At 39.8% G+C, this 20279-nt stretch overlaps 1 protein-coding gene across 1 annotated transcript; it reads right to left on the bottom strand.

Annotated features, from left to right (window-relative positions):
* LOC125307496 (UDP-glucuronosyltransferase 2A1-like) lies at window positions 1-14303 on the bottom strand. Its single transcript, XM_048263507.1, has 2 exons — window positions 14223-14303; window positions 1-2109 (listed from the first exon to the last, which is right to left on the bottom strand). Exon 2 carries the CDS (start codon window positions 2095-2097, stop codon window positions 508-510), a length of 1590 nt encoding a protein of 529 aa, XP_048119464.1. The 5' UTR covers window positions 2098-2109; window positions 14223-14303; the 3' UTR covers window positions 1-507.
* Between the last annotated feature and the right edge of the window lie 5976 nt (window positions 14304-20279).

Genomic DNA, 20279 nt, shown 5'->3' on the forward strand with positions numbered 1-20279 from the left:
TAGAGTGGACAATTTTATTTATTCATGTTGCAGAAATTCTACTCAACATACAAATGGAGTGGATTAAAGTCCATTCAACAACTGATACAAAAGACTAATGAAGTCATGGAAAATAAATGGCAAAATGCACAGTTTAAATCCCCCTGATGTTCTGTATGTGCCATTCAATTGAATGTGCAAATAACACTTAAGTCACAAGAGCACTGGAGTTACAAGAGAAGTAAGAGGAAATACATGACTTCACTTCCTCTAAAGCACAACACAATCTCACAATTTAGACACTATCACACAATCTCACAAGATCACCTCCTCTGTGAAAGCACAAAGTATCATTCTGATTTCACTCCATGCTATTTCAGTGCATGATTATAGCTTAATGTCAAGAGTGAAATTAATACAAAATTTAGAAATAATCTTTGTAAGTGCAGATACAGTATATAATTGTTCTACATGGTATTCAACATAATCAGAAAACTCCTCTATTATGTTTTTTGCATCAGTAAGTTGTTATTCTAGTTTTGACTTGTGTTTACAACAAACCTTGGTGCACAGAAACTTAATTCCAAAAACAAAACTAGCCATGAAAGTGGCCAAGACAGCAAGTAAGAACAGTATCACATCCACAGAGTGGTAGGAGTACCAGGGCATCTTGTAGGACTCTGTGCGCAGGTGAGCAGCACCTTTGTTCCTCATAACAAACTCAATCCAGAAGAGGGCTCGGTCCAGGGGCTGCATTGGCTGGTCTCTGTGCAGCCTGGAGAGCCTCTGCATGTTCTCCCTGTAGAATGGCTCATGGAGCACCTCCTGCAAAGCCTGGAGGAACGTGTCTCTGTTGACTGAGAAAATGTCCATAACCTTTGCTGCTCCTTTAGCTCGCATCCTTGAAAGATTGTCAGGTTGATCAAACATCAGTGGAACACCAAGGATTGGGACACCATGATAAATAGCCTCCTGAACACCATTGGTTCCGCCATGGGCAACAAATGCTCTGGTCTTTGAATGGCCAAGTAGGTCATTTTGGGGCAGCCACTCGACCAGCAGGGTGTTGTTACCCAGGGTCGATGGTTTTTCTCCAGTGTACCTCATGATGACTTTCTGTGGTAGCTGGGCGAAAGCTGCAGCCATTTCCTCCACTACACGTCTCGGAAGTTCACTGACTAACGTTCCCAAAGACATGATGACAACTCCATGTTCTCCAGAGCTCTGGACAAAGTCCTCCAGATCCTGAGGAAGCGGCTTTGCTGGCTTACACTGGAACCCACCCATGTAAACAACATTGGGCATAGTGGGGCGTGGGAACTCAAACACAAAATCGACCCGCATCAGCCAAATATCAGCTCCCTGTATCAACTGAAAATAGTCTACATCGGGACCAAAATATTTGTTAGTAAAGGTAGCCCACAGTGGCCGGATGAGGAACTGGGCCTGAAATTCATAAAAGGCGAAGAAGAACACATTTGAGACCCTTTCGAGAAAGCTCATTTTGTCTGCGAGCTCAAACATAGGCATGGGAACATAGGACATTGGCGACGGAGCTATGGCAAAGTGCCCCTCGCTGTGAACAGTCCATCGGACATTAAAGACCAAGGGCAAGTTCAGGTAATGAGCTATGATCCCCCCAGACGCTCCTACTGGGTCTGCCAGAACCAAGTCATACTTTGCATCCCTGAGGGACTGCATAAGCTTGTGGTCATCTAGCAGTTTAGCCAGCACGTTGATCTCCATCTGAGTCATCACTGGACCCAGTTTCATGAGCTCCCACTCTACCTGTAAGCGCTTCCAACTTGACTTGCCGTCGGCTTGGATCTGAATTATTCGAGAAATTAACATCTTCAGAAAGTCCTCATCAAACCCCCCTGCCACGTCTTCGACAGTAATTGAATTGTAGTGTGGTGAGGATTCTTTGATGTACCAGCTACCGGAGGACCTGAACACAGTGACGGTGTGTCCCCTGGAATAGAGTTCTTTGATCAAAATATTCATGTTGATCCAATGGCTGCCATCGATAGGAAACACCAGAACTTTCCCACTATACACGCCACACACTGAGAGAGCTAGTGTCATGATAAATATTGTGGGAAGCATCTGTGATTTCATTTTTAAAAACACCTACAGTAGGATACACAAACAAACAGAAAGGTCAGGTGTGTGTAAGCCCATGATGTTTGGATTTCCAAAAGCAGTAGTATACCAATGAACAATTTAAAGGTTTCACAGCGCTAAGCTTTACCTCAGAAATGGCTTCTAGTGTTAAACTCCAATTTCACAACACACAAGAACATGATCCAGTGGTTAACAAAACATCACAATAGCATTTAAGAGTCATTGCATGAGAAAACCAGACAGAGGTCGGAAGATGGGGGTCGGCCAAATCGGCTCATACTTTGTATGTGTGATGTGGAACTATGAACAGCTATATTATTAAAACCCTCCAGCTATTTTTTGTTACCGAGTTCTGGGGAGATCCTCTGGGGAGACCCTCGAAAATCAGGCAATTTATGGCTGAAAATTACTGAAATTGCAATGGCTATCCTGATAATTCTGATAAAGATATGAACATAACTTTTATATTTCCATAGAGCCTGGGTTCCCTAGTTTTACAGACCAAAAGTTGAAGATGAAGCATTGATATTACGAGGGTGTACTAGGGGGTTATCAGAACCACTGAAAGCAGAAAGAGAGTAGAATGTACTACGAGGCTTGATGTATACTGTGATGGTGAGAAAGGTAATTTTGCTGTAGCCAAAGCAGAGGGAGATGTTGATAAGCAGGAGTTTGCTTCAACTTGACACCATTCCATTTCTGGAGAATGAAACCAGTAAATAACTTTTTGTATATTTTACGCCCAATAATAATTCCTTAAATTGGGAAGTGCTAGGCCGCCTTGGCTCTTGGGTCTCTCTAGAAACTCCCTCCGGATTCTAGAGTTTTACCATCCCACAGAAAAGAAAAGATTAACTTATTCAAAGACTGAAAAAAATATTTGGACAAAAATACTGGGAGACACTGAAACAAATACACTGCCAGTTCCTACAAGGGCAGGGACATCCCTCTCCATTTTCAAAAAACTCCTGAACATCTCCTCTCATAGCACCACTTACAAGTCTTGCTTATGCTAGCACTTACTTGCCATCTTGAACTGACACTCAACTGTTTAAAAACAGCACTCACTGATGCACTTTACTGTACTCCGTTTTTAAATTGTCCTAAAATTGTTGAGAGAATTGCTTTAAAACTTAACTGTTACCATGTTGTTAGTCGCTTTGGTTAAAAATGCCTCAGTCAAATGTACAGTAATGTAATGTAAATACAAAAATCTAGGTAAAACATTCATTTGTATACAATTAACTCTACCTGTGAGAGATAAGTATAGGGCTGACCATCTCTGAAGATCTGATTCTAGTTTTCTCATGAGGGGTTTGAAATTCTCTTCATAAAGATCAGAGTTACGGGTGACCTGTATGCCTAAGTATTTAAAGCCAGACTTGGAAATGCGGAAAGGGAGTGCAGTATCTGAAATCTGAAGAGCTGAATTATTGATTGGAAAGCATTCACTTTTGGACATGTTCAATTTGTAGCCAAATACATGTAACATTTCCACAACATTAGGGACACATGACACTGGATCTGATCTATAGAGCAATAAATCGTCAGCATATAGAGAAATTCTATGTTCAACTCCCATCCTGTGATGTCCATGTATAGCGTGTGATGTTCTCAACTTAATTGACAGGGGTTCTATAGCTAATGCAAACAAAAGTGGGCTGAGGGGACATCCCTGTCGGGTACCCCTTGACAGAGGGAAAAGTTGGGAAGCTAATTTGTTAGTTATTACTGATGCTTTTGGGGAAGTATATAGCAGGCGGACATAAGAGATAAAATTAGAACCAAAGCCAAATCTTTCTAATACGGCAAACAGATAACCCCACTCGATTCTGTCAAATGCCTTCTCCGCATCCAGGGAGACAACCACTTCTGGAATCCCCCTGAGAGTGCACAACATTCAACAGTTTACGAATATTTGTGAAAGAGTGGCGGTCCTTCATAAATCCAGTTTGGTCCATTGAAATTATTTGGGGCATTACAGTATCTAATCTTGAGGCAAGGATCTTAGCTAATATCATTACATCTGTTTTTAGAAGTGAAATTGGCCGATATGACCCACACCAGGTCCTTACCAGGTTTAAATAGAAGTGAAATAGATGTCTATGTTAGGCTCTGTGGTAGTTTTGAATGACTCAATAAATGGTTAAACATTTCAAGGAGAATGGGAGCTAGCTGAGATGAGAACTTTTTGTAAAATTCCACAGGATAGCCGTCTGGCCCTGGGGATTTACCACTTTGCATTTTCTGGATAGAATCATAAATCTTTTGTAGTTGCAAAGGTTTGTCCAATTCAGTCTTAACAGCCACATCAATCTTAGGGATATCTAAATTGTTTAAAAACTGTAACATGTTTGATGTATCATGTGGAAATTCAGATGTATACAAGTCTGAGTAAAATGCTTTAAAAGTATTGTTTATTTCAACTGGATCTATTGTTAACTGTGAAGCACTGAGAATCTGTGGGATCATACGAGACGCTGATCTGCATTTCAGCTGGTAAGCTAACAAGCGACCTGCTTTGTCTCCATGCTCATAGTAGTGCCCACTTGACCACAGGAGGTGTCTCTCAGTTTTCAGAGTGATTCTGTCTTTATATAGTTCTGGAGTTGGAGCTGTGGAATACTGGCGGTCTATGTTTCTTATAGAGTTAATAAGTTCTTGCTCCCTCTGTTTTCTTGCCTTATTATGTGAAATGGAGTATGACCAAATTTCTCCCCTAATAACAACTTTCAGTGTCTCCCATAAAGTAGATGGTGATATTACGTCTGATCTGTTGAATAACAAAAACTCATCAATTGCTTTAGATATGAATTCACAGAACTGTTTGTCTGCCAATAGGGCTGTGTTCAGTCTCCAGGTATTGCACTGCATTAGATTTTGAGAGAAAACAAGATCAAGAATCACTGATGGTCTGATTCCACTATGGCAGTGTACTCTACTTTTACAGCAGGAAGAAGTATTTTGTCAATAAAAAAATAATCTATTCTACTGTATGTATGATGAACGTGTGAAAAGAAAGAGAATTCTTTTCTGTGTGGATAGAAAAACCTCCATGGGTCAACACAGCCAGTCTGATCCATGAAATCACAAAGAGCTTGGGACATTTTGGAACGTGTTAAAGTTTTAGGATTGGAGCGATATATAGTTGGGTCAGTCACAGTATTCAGATCACCAGCAAGAATGAGCCTATGAGAATTTAGATTTGGAATCAGGGAGGTGAGTTTGTTAATGAAGCCAACATCATCCCAGTTAGGGGAATATACACTTATAAGTACGACTGGGATGTTAAAGAGGGAACCTGTCACTATTATAAACCGTCCTTGAGGATCAGAGATAGTTTTTGAAGGCGTAAACAATATCTTTTTATGGATTAAAATTGCCGCTCCCCGTGCCTTAGCGTTAAAGGCAGAGTGGAAGATCTGTCCAACCCAATTTTTCCTGAGCCTTACTTGATCTGCTATGGTCAAGTGAGTTTCTTGTAAAAATGCTAGTTCCACATTTAATTTTTTCAAGCGGGAAAATATTCGTGACCTCTTACTCGGCCCATTCATGCCCTTAACATTCCAGCTTATGAATCGGGTGGATGGCGCGCCTAATTCTGCCCTACTATAGCTTGTGCTATCAGCCATGTGCCGTTAAAGGAGGGGAATGGGGTGGAGTGTAGCTACACCCCATAGCAGAAAGGTAAATGTTTGTCAACAACTCCTCCAAAATAATAATCAAACAAAATTAACAAAACAAACCCTTTGGCAGTATAAAAAACCCGTTTTAACATAGAATACATAAAAATGGATATGTGGTATAATTATGGTATAATTAAACCCATCCCAACATTAAACATAACACACAAATCTCCAATGTCTGCCTCCTGAACATTGGCAAACCGCTGGCCCCCCTCTAAATCTTGAATCTTCCGGAGGTGCATTATTTCTTAACTAAGCTGTTAACCTACGGGAGAGCCTTTGGCCATCTAAAAGTTAAACTTGAAGCTATTTTAAAATAATCAATATTGCTGTCTAACATTCACAATTTACATTAACTCAAATTAGATCTGCGAGAGCAGTTTTCTAAATCCTCGATGCGATCCAGAAGCTGTGTATTTTGTGTTTGCAAAGATTTGATAGCTGCGTCTGCTGCAAATAACTTTTTGAAATTCTCCTCTGCTAGGGATTCCGTTGCAGTCAAGCGGGTTTGAAAGTTATCTACAGTCTCTTTGACAGCGTTCATAGAAGTTTGCAAAGGGCCAACAGATTCCTGAATGAGGATGGAAATGTCATCTCTTAAACTGGCACGTTGCTTTGACAGCTCTTCCACCAACTGGTCCATGGAGATTCCATCGCCATTCCTAGGAGCATTCGTTAGCAGGGGAGGCCATGGTGTTCCGCATTGTTGGTGCAGCTGAGGTCGACTGTTTGTGTCTAGAGGTGCTCATTATATGTTGGTGGCTAATTTAAGACGGTATAACAGTAGTTTTATTATAGTTCTACGGTGTTAAAAACACTTTAAAGGAAATTATAGGCAAGTTAGGCCAGAGCTCGTCTCTCTTGCTTCCTACTGCAGCATGGCCCAAACCGGAAGTCCGTGTTTAAAGCTTTTTAAAAGTTCTGGGATGAAAGATTTCACCCCAGGGATTTAAAAAAAAAAAATCTGGCTGCTAAACACACCATTTTAACGCAATTTGGGTGGGATAGAAATACCTTCATATCGGCTCTGGCTCACATGACGGATTTGCTTACACAACTGTTTGCTTGTCCCAAACTTTGAGACGATCCATACTCTACGCCAGGGGTTTTGGGCCACACACAAAAAACTATATATATATATATATATATATAACGTTTTGTATAATTTAAATTACTTTACTTTACATTACTTTACTTTAAATTACTTTATAATTTAAAAAGTAATTTAGTCATAGAAAAACAATTTCTTAAGAAATACTGTTAATTTGATGCTGTTTAATTTATTTATAAATGGTGCACTGTCACTTTAAGACTTCTTTGCCAGCTCCACTCAAATAATAGCCTATAGGCTAGTGACAATGGCCCCACATTTTTGAGATACCCCTACCGGAGGTAGAACTAAACGCAACAGTGTTTTTCCTTATCTCTAAGGTCTCCAATATATGAAATGGATTCTTAGCTAAAAATATTTTACTGCTAAGATTGTTAAATTAACAGATATTGTTATACACCCCAAAACCAAAAAAGGACTAAAATATAGCCTGTCCGTATGGGAGTTAAGGCATATAAACTAGTGCAGATCAATCATGAAACTTGGCATGTTTATAGTCAGGAAGTTGCTTTACCTACTAGAAAAGACTGGATGTGAATATCTTGATGTATGGAATGAATAGACATGTAAACATACACCTAAAATAAGCGGACATGCAAAAAATGAATATCTATGCAGAATGTTTTCATTTACTTTGTAGCTGCTTTACCAGGGATTATCATAGAAACACATATGATGGCTTATGGGAAAGGTGGAGTTGTACTGAATCCAACAATACCAAATATGTAAATACTGTATAGTATGACAAGTTCTGTTGGTGTGTTCTGTCACTCAATGTATGAGGTGTCCAAAATGAAAGAAAACAGAACACTAGCAAAATACAGTCTCAAGTCCAAATCACATTATCAGTGGTGAGAAGAATGTTGATAAATTCATTGTTACTGCAAGGCAAGTGCTGATCTATATTTAAGCAATATAGCACGAGTGAGAGTGGGGTTGGTCATGGATATTCCCACGGGTGTTGTTCGGCCGTAGCCACGAGGCCGGAGGCTGAGTGGCGCAGGCAACAACAGCCGTGGGAATATCCATGACCAATCCCACGATCACGAGTGCTATATTGCTTTTATACAACAATTCTACCACAAATTAAATAATCTGAAAACACCCCATTATTGTTTAAAAATGTTCGACATCGTTCTTACACATCAAAAAATAGTTCCCTTTTCAATAGACAGCGTCTTGGTTGCTAGGTAACCAACATTCCAGACCCCTCGTTACGGGTCTTTGTGTTTTTTTTTCTTTGTGGTCTTCTTGAAAGAAATGTGGAAATCACATTCATATCTAGGTTTGCTGCATGCATGTTACAAGGACACTGGGCCATGTCATGTAAGGGACATGGTACTGCAAAAAAACGGAAACATAATCTACATTGCAGAACCACTCAACTTTATTAATGTATAGTGAATAAATGTTACACTACTGTGCACAGCCTGACGTGACGATGCTAGCACGTTAGCAGCGGTTAGCTAATTATGCTAACGTTATCTACAAGTCTCCTCCAAGTGACAATCATATTATACACAATGCTGGCAATGCTGAGAACAATTAGCATCCTCGTTTATCTTACTTACATGGAGTTGACTGTGTGGCTTAATCCACAGATGTGGTGAAGCACTGTTTCGTTATGGTTTGCTAAGGAGTAACCCATTGCTTGAAATAGTGGAGAGCTGGGTGTCAAATCTTCACATTGTGTCGCGGAGTGATTTATTATTAGCTGTGCTGAGTCTGAGTTTAAATGTCCAGGGATATTCCAACTCATGGAACGTCTCTCGGCCAATCAGAAACAAATAAATAGTTCCATAGAACCCAATTGTTGTATAATTACATTTAATAATGATACATTTCATATGAAACACAGATCCAATTGAATCAGGTTAACACTGGAATGGAACACCTTTATTAAAATATTTACATTCACTTGAATTTTGTTTTGGTCATTACTGAATAATGGAAAATAATATTGTTAGCTTTTGTCTGTCCAGACCAGCAGTGGACAGTAGAGCCTACACTGCTTACTTCACCCCTAAGTAGCTAAACAGTTAGTTGTAGAAACTACTTTCCCTAGCTAAGAAAGTACTTAGGCCTCTGACTAATGTTGCATGTGTAATTCAACTTAATTTGCATTTCAATGAAAATTCTGAAATTTTTCCTTTTCACTAGTCTCTTGAATTATAAGCCCTTTTCACACAGAGATTACGCTAAATTTGAGGGAAGAGGAGACGTCTTTTTGCCGAAACGTGTGTTTGAAAATGAGGTGAAAATTTGCCGGCCTGCTGATCTGTTCACATGATGCGGCATTTTGGGAAGCCAGGAGGCAGGATCAGCTAGCAAATTAAAATGTGATGTGCAATAGGGGGCGTGTAGAGTGATAGCCGTAGGCCTTATTATGCGTGGGCCTTCAGATGTAGCAGGTGTGCAATTTCCAAAACCATGGTGGGAGAACCGACTGCACTTTGGTTAGCTTGCATTTGTAGTACCCTACAAATGCAAGTGAAGTTGCTTTGTTGTTGCTTATGACCCATTCACACTGGTGCCGGAACGAAAAAACTCGGCAAAATGTCTAGGCGGCTTGGTAGTAAATTTGGCGAGACACTTTGTCCCGCCGTTCCGCCTCGATCTATGTGAAAGGGACAGTCGTTCCGCGATTCTGGTACATAAAATCGCGGCGATTTTGGCAGTGTGAAAAGGCCTAATGAGAATGTCTTTCAGACATTGGATCCAAAGCTTGTGGGAAACATTTTGAAAAGGGCAAGAAAAAAGATCCCTATGTCCAAAACCCCACAGTAGAAGGCCTCCAACGCATACTTACCCTTGTTCAGCAGAGAGAGAGATGGTGATGTCCATAAAACTCTGGCTCCATATACAGATGATATTTTCTCCAAAATCAAAGTTTCATATCATGTATCATGTATAGCGAACTACTGCAGTAAGACAAATATCAGTGAGCAGCAGCAAGTTGCAAATGTTGAGAGTGAGAGCACATCTGCACCAAGAAGGCTGAGTAGGGCTGATACAACATAATTTCAAATGCGGAGAGATTGTTTCATTTGTGGGAAGGCCAGCTCTAAACCAGAACCTCTGACAGCAATTTCAACTGGAACAAACGCAAGAACCAGAGACAAGGTCCTTCGGGCAGCTTCTGAAAGGCTTGATGAAGATGTACATCTTCGAATTCTTTCATGCCCAGATCTTTTTGCATGATACCAAATACCATAAAATGCCTTGCACACTACATCTCTAAATGAAATATAGCAGAAGCCATAGAAAATAATGAAAAAAGCAGACCAATGTCTATAACAAAGCCTTTATTAAGCTCACTGAAGACATTGATAAAACAGTATTGTCCAAAGGTATGAAATTGAGGACTCAACTCCTTGACTGATAGCTATGAGAACATACTAAAGACCATTGCTGAGCAAGAAGGTGTGTCAATACAAGAAATATAGATCAAGGACAGTGGTGTCTACATCCCAACTGTTCTCACTTGAGTTGCTGAACATGGAATTGTTGATGCAGCCATCGACAACTTTTACCAAAATGAAGACACCCTGGATGGGAAGTGTACAACCCATGCTTTGACGTCTGTTGTGTTCCGAAGAGGCCAAGTCTCCACAGCAGATAAATGCCTAGCACAGGTTCCCTCAGGTTCAGAGGTCCCTCACCACCTTAAACACGATTGATATGAATGGATGGAGATAAACTTTACAGGTACATTTTGTTCATTCTTTTACGCTTCACATCCAGGGTGTCTTCATTTTGGTCAAAGTTGCTGATGGCAGCATCACAAATTCCATGTTCAGCAACTCCAGTGGGGCCAGTTGGGATGTAGACACCACTCTCTGTCCTTGATATCTGGTCTGCTGCAACAGATGTGAGAAGTGCCTAACTTCTGTATTGGAAACACAGTGTCCCATTGCACTGAGCTCATTGATGACTGTCTTACTACCAAACTCATGATGTATCAAAATGGGAAGTCCCAGTGTGATTGGCGTATGGATGTGACAGCTCTGTTCAATGAGATCATGACAAATTAACACACAGATTCTCCTTTGAAGCTGGGTCATCACCACGTTTGGTAATTTCTGTGGGCATGTTAATCAACACACCAGTTCACAAAGTCATACAGGATGTTGGGTACATACTTGCTGCATTGGAAACATAATCGACAGTCACTGCTGACATATTACTCACTGTCATGCTCTACCTGATCCATGCTTTTCCTCAATATGTCTGCAGCCCTGTGTAATATTTGGATTTCGGAAAGACTCTGACTTGTCTGTGGAAGCGTAGTCTCAGTCTACTGTTATTTCTGTGAGTTTAGCAGCTTCCCTCAGTGCACAATATGGTCATACTATCTGAGCAGATCAGATCTGACTGTCTTGGACGTGGAACAAATGCAAGCCTGTCTTTGTAATGCTGTATCAGCTTTTCCTTTAGTTTCCAGGATCTATATTTCTTGTGTTGAACTATAGACACATCTTCTTGCTCAGCAATGGTCATTAGTATGTTGTCATAGCTATCAGTCAAAGAATTGAGATCTCACTTTTATATCTTTGGACAATACTGTTTTATCAATGTCTTCAGTGAGCTTAATAAACGCTTTGTTATAGACATTGGTCTGCTTTTTTTAAATTCTTTTCTGCTGTTATATTTCGTTTAGAGATGTAGTGTGCAAGGCACATTTTATGGTATTTGGCATCATATGCAAAGAGATCTGGGCATGAAAGAATTTGAATGGACATCTTCATCAAGCCTTTCAGAAGCTGCTCGAAGGACCTTGTCTCTGGTACTGGGGACAGCCGTGGCCGAATAGGGGTTCGGGCTTGTAACCAAAGAGTTACCGGTTCGATCCCCAACCCAGAAGGGAAAAAGGCGGGGAAGTGGTTGAGCACTGCTCTCCCATGCCCACATCCATGGTGCCCTTGAGCAAGGCACCTAACCCCTCACTGCTCCCCGAGCACCACTGTAATAAGGCAGCTCACTGCTCCGGGTTAGTGTGTGCTTCACCTAATTGTGTTCACTGTGTGCTCTGTGTGTTCACTAATTCACGGATGGGATAAATGCAGAGACCAAATTCCTTGTATACGCAAGTATACTTGGCCTATAATTTACATTGCCCCTGTACCAGTCAAAATGGCTGTCAGAGGTTCTGATCTAGAGCTAGCCTTCCCACAAATGAAACAATCTCTCAGTATTTGAAACTCTCAGTATTTGATACTCAGCCTTCTTGGTGCAGATGTGCTCTCACTCTCAACATTTGCAACTTGCTGCTGCTCACTGATTTTTGTCTTACTGCAGTAGTTCACTCTACATGATACATGCTATGCAACATGATATGCAACTTTGATTTTGGAAGAAATATCATCTGTATATGGAGCCAGAGTTTTATGGACATCACAATCTCTCTCTCTGCTGAGCAAGGGTAAGTATGCGTTGGAGGCCTTCTACTGTGGGGTTTTGGACATAGGGATCTTTTTTCTTGCCCTTTTCAAAATGTTTCCCACAAATGATACAAAGCTTTGGATCCAATGCCTGTAAGACATTCTCCTTAATTCAAAAGTGAAAAGGAAAAATAATATACATTTCAGAATTTTCATCAAAATGCAAATCAAGTTGAATTACACATGAAACATTGGTCAGAGGGCTAAGTACTTTCTTAGCTAGGGAAAGTAGTTTCTAAAACTAACTGTTTAGCTACTTAGGAGTGAAGTAAGCAGTGTAGGCTCTACTGTCCACTGCTGGTCTGGACAGACAAAAGCTAACAATATTATTTTCCATTATTCAGTAATGACTTGACCAAAACAAAATTCAAGTGAATATAAATATTTTAATAAAGTTGTTCCATTCCAATGTTAACCTGATTCAATTGGATCTGTGTTTCATATTAATTGTTTAATACTGGGACATATTAAATGTATCATTATTAAATGTAAATATAAAGCAGCACTTACATTATGTAACTTACCTTGCAGTAACAATGAATGTCAACATTCTCCTCACCGCTGATAATGTGATTTGGACTTGGAGACTGTATTTTGCCAGTTTTCCGTTTTCTTTCATTATAAATATAGTAATATAATATGACCTGATTCGTCATACTATATTTACATATCTGGTATTGGATTCAGTACAACCCCATCTTTCCCATAAGCCATCATATGTGTTACTATGATAATCCCTGGTAAAGCAGCTACAAAGTAAATGAAAACATTCTGCATAGATATATTAATTTTTTGCATGTCCGCTTATTTTAGGTGTATGTTTACATGTCTATTCATTTCCTGACTATAAACACGCCAAGTTTCAAAGCTCTCAGAGCTTGTGTGATTGATCTGCACTAGTTTATATGCCTTAACTCCAATACGGACAGGCTATATTTTAGTTCTTTTTTGGTTTTGGGGTGTATAACAATATCTGTTAATTTAACAATCTTAGCAGTAAAATATTTTTAGCTAAGAATCCATTTCATATATGGGAGACCTTAGAGATGAGGAAAAACATTGTTGGGTTTAGTTCTACCTCCGGTAGGGGTATCTCAAAAACTAAAGCCCTTTCTGACCATTTGTCACTAGTATAGCTAGTGCTGTGCCTATGGCTGTGCCCTCTCACTGTTTATAAATGGTCAGTAGTGGGAACTACTGTTGCCATTGCGATTTCCTTTAAAAAGTTTCTTATAAGGAGATATCAATCAGAATGACAAGCCAGCTGGAACCTGAAGCTCTCTCTCCCTCTAGTGCACGCTCAAATGTTCCTAATTAAATGGAGTAGCATAACTTAGTTAGATCTGCTGAAATGGAGATACTATCGATGTAGCTGTTTTGACATTGACATTGTAAACGTTCTTAAGAAGAGTGTAAAGCAGTTTGCCTAAAGTTAACCAAAACGTCGTCTATCGCTGGAAAAAAATAGCAAGCAACCTATGATAACCTAATTAAATTCTCGGCAGGCCGGATTAAAGTGCGTGGCGGGATAAGATGTATAAATGTTGAGATGTGCATTCTCTTTGCCCTAAACATAGGCTATTTGTGCGCGAAGCATGTTTCAATCAAGACAGTACAAGCTATTTTTATCGTTGTAATATTGAATGATTTCATGTCAAAGCGTTGAGAAATTGTACACACAGTGCGTGGATTACGGCTGGCGACGCCACTGCAGACACACACTCACATACAGTACATTGTTATATTTACCCTGATGTACCAACCTTCTCTAGCACTTGGTCACTTCCATGTTATGTTTGCAGAGATATAGCCTAACATAAATTACTGAACATCCTTTCCCAATTAAATCTTAGGCATATGGTTCATTTACAAAATAGTTACCTCAGCAATGCTGTCGATGCCTCCGGCTGTACTACACTCTGAGGAAATGTTAACTCTCTCACCCTACACTCAGGTATACACTCCTTTATAAATTGAAGTACAAAGGTTAGCTGAGCTGAATGCACCTGAAAGGACAACCCCTGTGAACGTAGACACAGTGTCCCACAACCTCGTCTTTGCCCCTGGAAGAAACCACATAGCACTCAAAAGACAGAGAAAATGGAAAAGAAAGAAAATCTCCAAACAAGGCACTCAATGGGGTGCAAGTTTGGCGGCGATATATAGCAGGCCCGGGGTGGGTAATCGGGATAATCGGAAGAATTCCCGGTGGGCCGCTTCATTTTTGGGGCGGTCGAGGAAAAACAGTTCGACATTTGTCACGTTAGTCTAACTTCTCTTAAAGTAGGCTACACGTTCCGCATTCTGTGCATGGCACCGTTGCCTCTGCATGAGTTGTAGCCGTACCGTGTGAGGGAGTTCTCCCCTCCCAAAAAGAGTTGGTTGGGTCCATATAGCCCGTCTTTTCCAAAAACTTTTCTCAGATACGGATAGCCGGGCCGGCCCTACATTAGCCATAAGCGTCAGGAAGGATGGATGGTAAAGAGGCCAGGAGGGACTGAAACGGCCAGGTAGATGCTGCTAAATGTGCCAAGCTTCTAGATTAGGCCTACAGACAAAAGTGGCAACTGGTAAAGAGAGATAGCCTATAGGAAATGATTATTAGCAGTTATTGGGCTAATATGGGCGTTTGTAGCGTTGTCAAGTTATTTGCAAGCAACATATTAGACTTTGCAGTATGCAAATATTAATAACAAAACTGAAGTTTGATCTGTGTAGGCCTATGCGGTAAAAATTGTAGCCTCTGAGCAGCAGATCAACCAGTCGACCACTGAAAATGATGATCCCGAAATTAGTGAAAGAGCAAAATATTTATGCTACATGATGAACCTATATGCCTTGTTTGCTTAGAAGAGGGTGTAGTAAAGGAGTAGGCTAAATCACCAAACGACAATAAAGCCTACCCATGCAAAAAACATGTAGCCTAAACATTAGTTCAATATGCCTCTTTGTGGAAGTGTGGGATAGGCTACATTTCAAAGGCTTTCTTTCTTTCTGTCTTTCTTTCTTTCTGTTTTTGTTAAAGGAACCATATGTAAGAAATGTATTTCAATTAATCATAAAATGGCCCTGATATGTCACTAGACATTAAGAAATCATGTTAATTTCAAATACTTATATCACTGACAACTGTAGTCCGGCCAGGATATTGCCATTTAAAAAGTGAAGTTGCAGCCCTCAACTGATGTTTTGGCCTGATGCCTACGTACGTACCCTCTACCTATCTACTAATCACAAAGTCAGTAGTGTTTTGGCATCCGGGTTGGCAACCTCGAGTCAGGGGGGAAGAGGAGGGGAGGAGGGGATACACAGCTCTACAGTCATTTGAAAGTGATTGCAGTACCAGTTTTGGCCACAATCTTGATCATCATCAATATGGTTCCTTTAACTTGTGGAATAGTGGAATATTTTTTATTAACTTCTCAGTTGAAGTGAATTATTATATAACCTTTACACATTTGTTGAACTATGGTACTAATAAAAACTACAGGATAGTAAGAGCTGAAATGTTGCTTCATTTATCCAATTTCCACCACTGTGGAAAACGTGGGACGGTCTTGGGCCTGAAACTCCCGGGCTGAAAAGTGGCCCCACTCCGGCCCTGTCTGGTAGAAATGTGCTTTTCTTCCCGACCAGGCATATCCAATTTCTTCCGTGGGAAGTTCGGGAAAAGCTATGTCAAGGCGGGGACTCTGAACTGGAAGAGACCTCTCTGGTGAAGTGAATTTGAATAAACCAATCGCATGGAACCAGCGTTAAATTCTGATCTATTTATTGGCAAATAAATGTCAACAACTCTTAAAGGTAAGAATGGCCTTAATATGAATAGCCAAATACGCAATATTGGCTGGAAATATACCTCTGAAGTTTGCCTACAAAAAAGCTTTCAACTTTGCCCATATAAGGAAATCCGGTATCTTGTGATTTTCTTGTGAAAATAACATGGGGATTTTGAATGGATACTGTGACCTTCGGTACATTTAGACGGCAAACTTTGCTTTTTGCTACCCCAGACCTAACTTGCAGTGCAACTTGCTATAGGTATTTAGCTTCAATTAACACCCAGATCTCCTTACAGTGCCCTATCAGAATTATTGGCACTTTTAGACATACATATTTTCAAAAACAACACGTTGCCCACAATTATTGGCACCCCTAGAAAATCTTACATACAAAATGTAACAGATGCATTTTCCCATTTAATTTCAACTTTAAGTTAATCAGTGCCTATGTACTTTAAGAAGTAGTTCATGACTTTCTTTTTCACTAAAGTATGATAAAGTGACACAGAGGCTAAATCCCTGAGTCATTTTTCAACATTGGAAAGACAAGAAAATACACAAAATTTAAATAAAAAGAAAGTGTAAGGACATTTGTAAGTCAGAAAATGGCTATAAAAACTAGGCCTACTTTTGTTGAAAATGCCCATATTTAAAAGAATAATTAAAAGGTTCTTATCAACTGGAAATGTGGCAAACATGATTAAACAAAGATTATCTTTCCCCCACGCAAAGTATGGAGGATGGTAAGAAAATCTATTAGAACCAGAAAAAGGCATCATCTTAGGATCACCCCAAAAATCTTCAAAAGTGACCTCACTGCTAAATTTTCCAGTCATTTAATTACAAATGTAAACAGCAGGAGTTACTAAATGGTACAGTGACTTTGTCTGGAAGTGTGGTCAGATTAAATGAAAATTGCACTCTTTGGCAAGAAACACTTGTTTGTTTGCCGTACATAGAAGAATGACTATAAGAGAACTCCATGCCTAATGAGAATTATGGTAGAGGGGCTGTGATATTGTGTGGCTATTTTTAGTTCCCAAAGGCCTTGGGAACCTTTTTAAGGGACATGGTATCATAAACCCCAAGAAAAACCTGAACATTTTTAAAGAAAATCTGTCAAATCTGCCAAGACACTAAAATGGATCATGATTGGATCATTCACCTGATGATTGGTCATGTGCATCATGTATATCATGACCAATCATCAGGTCAGTGAACCAAAACAAATGTCCGGATCAAAACAAAATTGATTTACTGAACACAAAATCAAACTTCGTCCATTGCCATCTCAGCAGTGGTGTAGTCTACATGATATGCAGGTCTATGCAGTATACCCACTTAAAAAGCATCACCATCTCAGTATACCCACTTAAAATAGGCAAGGATAGGTATTAACATTTGGGGTTGATCACAGCACTACAGCTAACTAGACTACATCACAGTATACCCACTAAAGCTAACTAGACTACACCACTGCATCTCAGTCCCCTGATCTAAACTGTGGGGTGAGTCAAAGAAGGAGAATGCAAGTGTGGACCTTGCTTTGTATTCTCCAACTTTATGGGGTGTCATAGGGAAATATTACATGCTGTTTTACTGGCAAAGGGAGGCTTTTAAGAAGGTATTACACACAGAGGTGCCAATAATTGTGAGCGGTGTGTTTTTGTTAAAAATATTTATTTCTTTATGAGATTTTTGTTTTTCTCCAAATAAATTTGTTTCCCTTCAAGGTTGGATTTTTCTATATCTGTTTTTAGTCAACTTTAGGAGAGCATAACTCTCGAGGGTACTGTATATGGGCAAAGATAGCAGCTTTTGGTCCCTTTTTGAACAGAGTTCTATAGCCTATCATTAACACGTCTTGGCAGGGAGGTCAAAACAGTAGGTAGCCTACATGTAGCAGCCATTGGATCCAAAAGAAAAAGCCTCAACTGATGCATAAGGTGTCTTTTATTTAGGTTGCCAAACCAGCATGACGTTCAACTTTAATCCATCATCACCTGTCATTGTATCATTAAAGTAATTTGATGATAGTAATGTCATTGTATCATTAAATTAATTTGGTGAATTGATATTTGGAGTTCAGAGAGGTTTCAGTTCATTATTCAAATATGCTATTTCAGTGTGACAGTCGTTAAGTAAATAGGCCAACCAAACTGTAAATCAGGTTTATAGGCCAAGTATACTTGGAACAAGGAATTTGGTCTCTGCATTTATCCCATCCGTGTATTAGTGAAGATACAGAGCACACACAGTGAGGTGAAGCACACACTAACCCGGAGCAGTGAGCTGCCTTGCTACATTAGCGCTCGGGGAACAGTGAGGGGTTAGGTGCTTTGCTCAAGGGCACTACAGCCGTGAATGTGGGCATGGGAGAGCAACCACTTCCCCCGTCCACATTTTTCCTACTAGTCCGGGGATCAAACTGACAACCCTTTGGTTTCAAGCCCGAAGCCCTAACCAGTAGGCCACGGCTGCCCCAAATTGACAACAGCTTAAGTTCATGAGAACTCAGATTCAAACCCGAGTCTCATTATTGGTCTTATTATTGTAGGCTGCTTGCTGTTGCTCCTGCTTTATTAGTAGCCTATATCTCCGCCCTCTGTTTCCAATATAAGATAGCCTACCATTTTGCTAGTATATAGGCTAATGTGCAAACAATTGCATTTTTGCAAGTTCCAAATATGTACGGAGCTATCGTTTGCCGAAAACTGGAACATCAAAGTGTGTGGCACCCAAACTTAAATCAGGTATAGTTGTGTAATTTCTCTTCAAACTGTGATCTTAGCTCAACAGTTTTGAAGCACTATGATCCAAGGGTACATGCCTTCTTTGTTAGATCTGAAAAAATATATAACAGTGCCATCTAGTGGCTTTTTGAGAGTATGGTAGAGGTGGAACATGGATTTGACATACTGACATGTACCAATAGCCTACCTAACCACCATAGTTTATTAGATGTATTACATCACACACTGTAGTCCATATCATACAGCAGGACCTGTCCTTAAACCTGGGTATATACCTTGATAGCATCTATTACTTTCTGTTGGGACACAATTGTCATTGGTCTGTAAAAAAGTACTTAATTCTTGAATTATTTACTTTTAATCTCTGTTCTTTACTGACTCTGTTGACTCAGGTGGCTTCATCCTATAGATTAAAACTTCACTGAACACATTTGCTTTTGTAATTATATCTTGTGTGTCCAGAATGCCCTGAGACTGCAGTGAATTCTGGATCACTGTGTAGTTTTTTACCTCTCCGTTTTGGAGTACTGCAATAAACACAGTTGTGACGGAGTGGGATGAATTGCATTATGTGCTGTGAATACCAAACAAAGAAACAATATAGTCACATATTGCATCTCTGTTTAACAGTATGTACTTTCACTCTACTGCAACATCATACTTATTTTCATGTTCTTGATACAGTCAAATCGAGGAGTTACTGATCACTTTCAATGTTAATATTAAAACTTTATTTATTCCATAACAAATAACTATGGGGCTTTTAAATTGTTGTATGCTTTATATCTCAATGCAAGAGATATCTCCATGTGATTTTTGACCCTCATTAAAAATCTTTTTTGTCAATCACAAAAGGAGGATCACCAAGTGACACCAACATGACTTACAGTAAAGACTCAAGAAGACATGAATGCTCAGTGACATATTTCTGTTGTCTACAATACAGTCAGGCTCTGTTAAAGGTGCCATGTGTAATATCCGCCAAAAAATCAATTCATACTCCACATTCCATAAAAGATGGAGGCAGTATACCTCCAGAAAGTGAGTTGGTCTACCCTAGAGTAACAACCGAGAAACGTGTATTGCAGTTTGGCTGGCGGTTATGTTGCCCGTGATACCGCCTCCCATGGCCGAAGCTGGTATTATGACACCTGTCGGGCTGTGGCTAGTAATTTAGCATGCTAATTCTGGTTGATATCTCTGCAGCACTATACCTTGCCATTTTTTTAATGACATCATCACCCTTATTTCTTCTCATTCTTTTGATGCGTGTAGCTCATTTTTTGGATATTTTTACCTCAATTCTTACACATGGCACCTTTAAAGCAATATTATGCAATAATTTGCCACTTTTTGAAGTATGGTTTTATCAGGCAACTAGGTATCATCTTCAAATTGAAGTT

The sequence above is a fragment of the Alosa alosa genome, chromosome 14, assembly GCF_017589495.1.
Source record: "Alosa alosa isolate M-15738 ecotype Scorff River chromosome 14, AALO_Geno_1.1, whole genome shotgun sequence".
NCBI classification, from domain to species: domain Eukaryota; kingdom Metazoa; phylum Chordata; class Actinopteri; order Clupeiformes; family Clupeidae; genus Alosa; species Alosa alosa.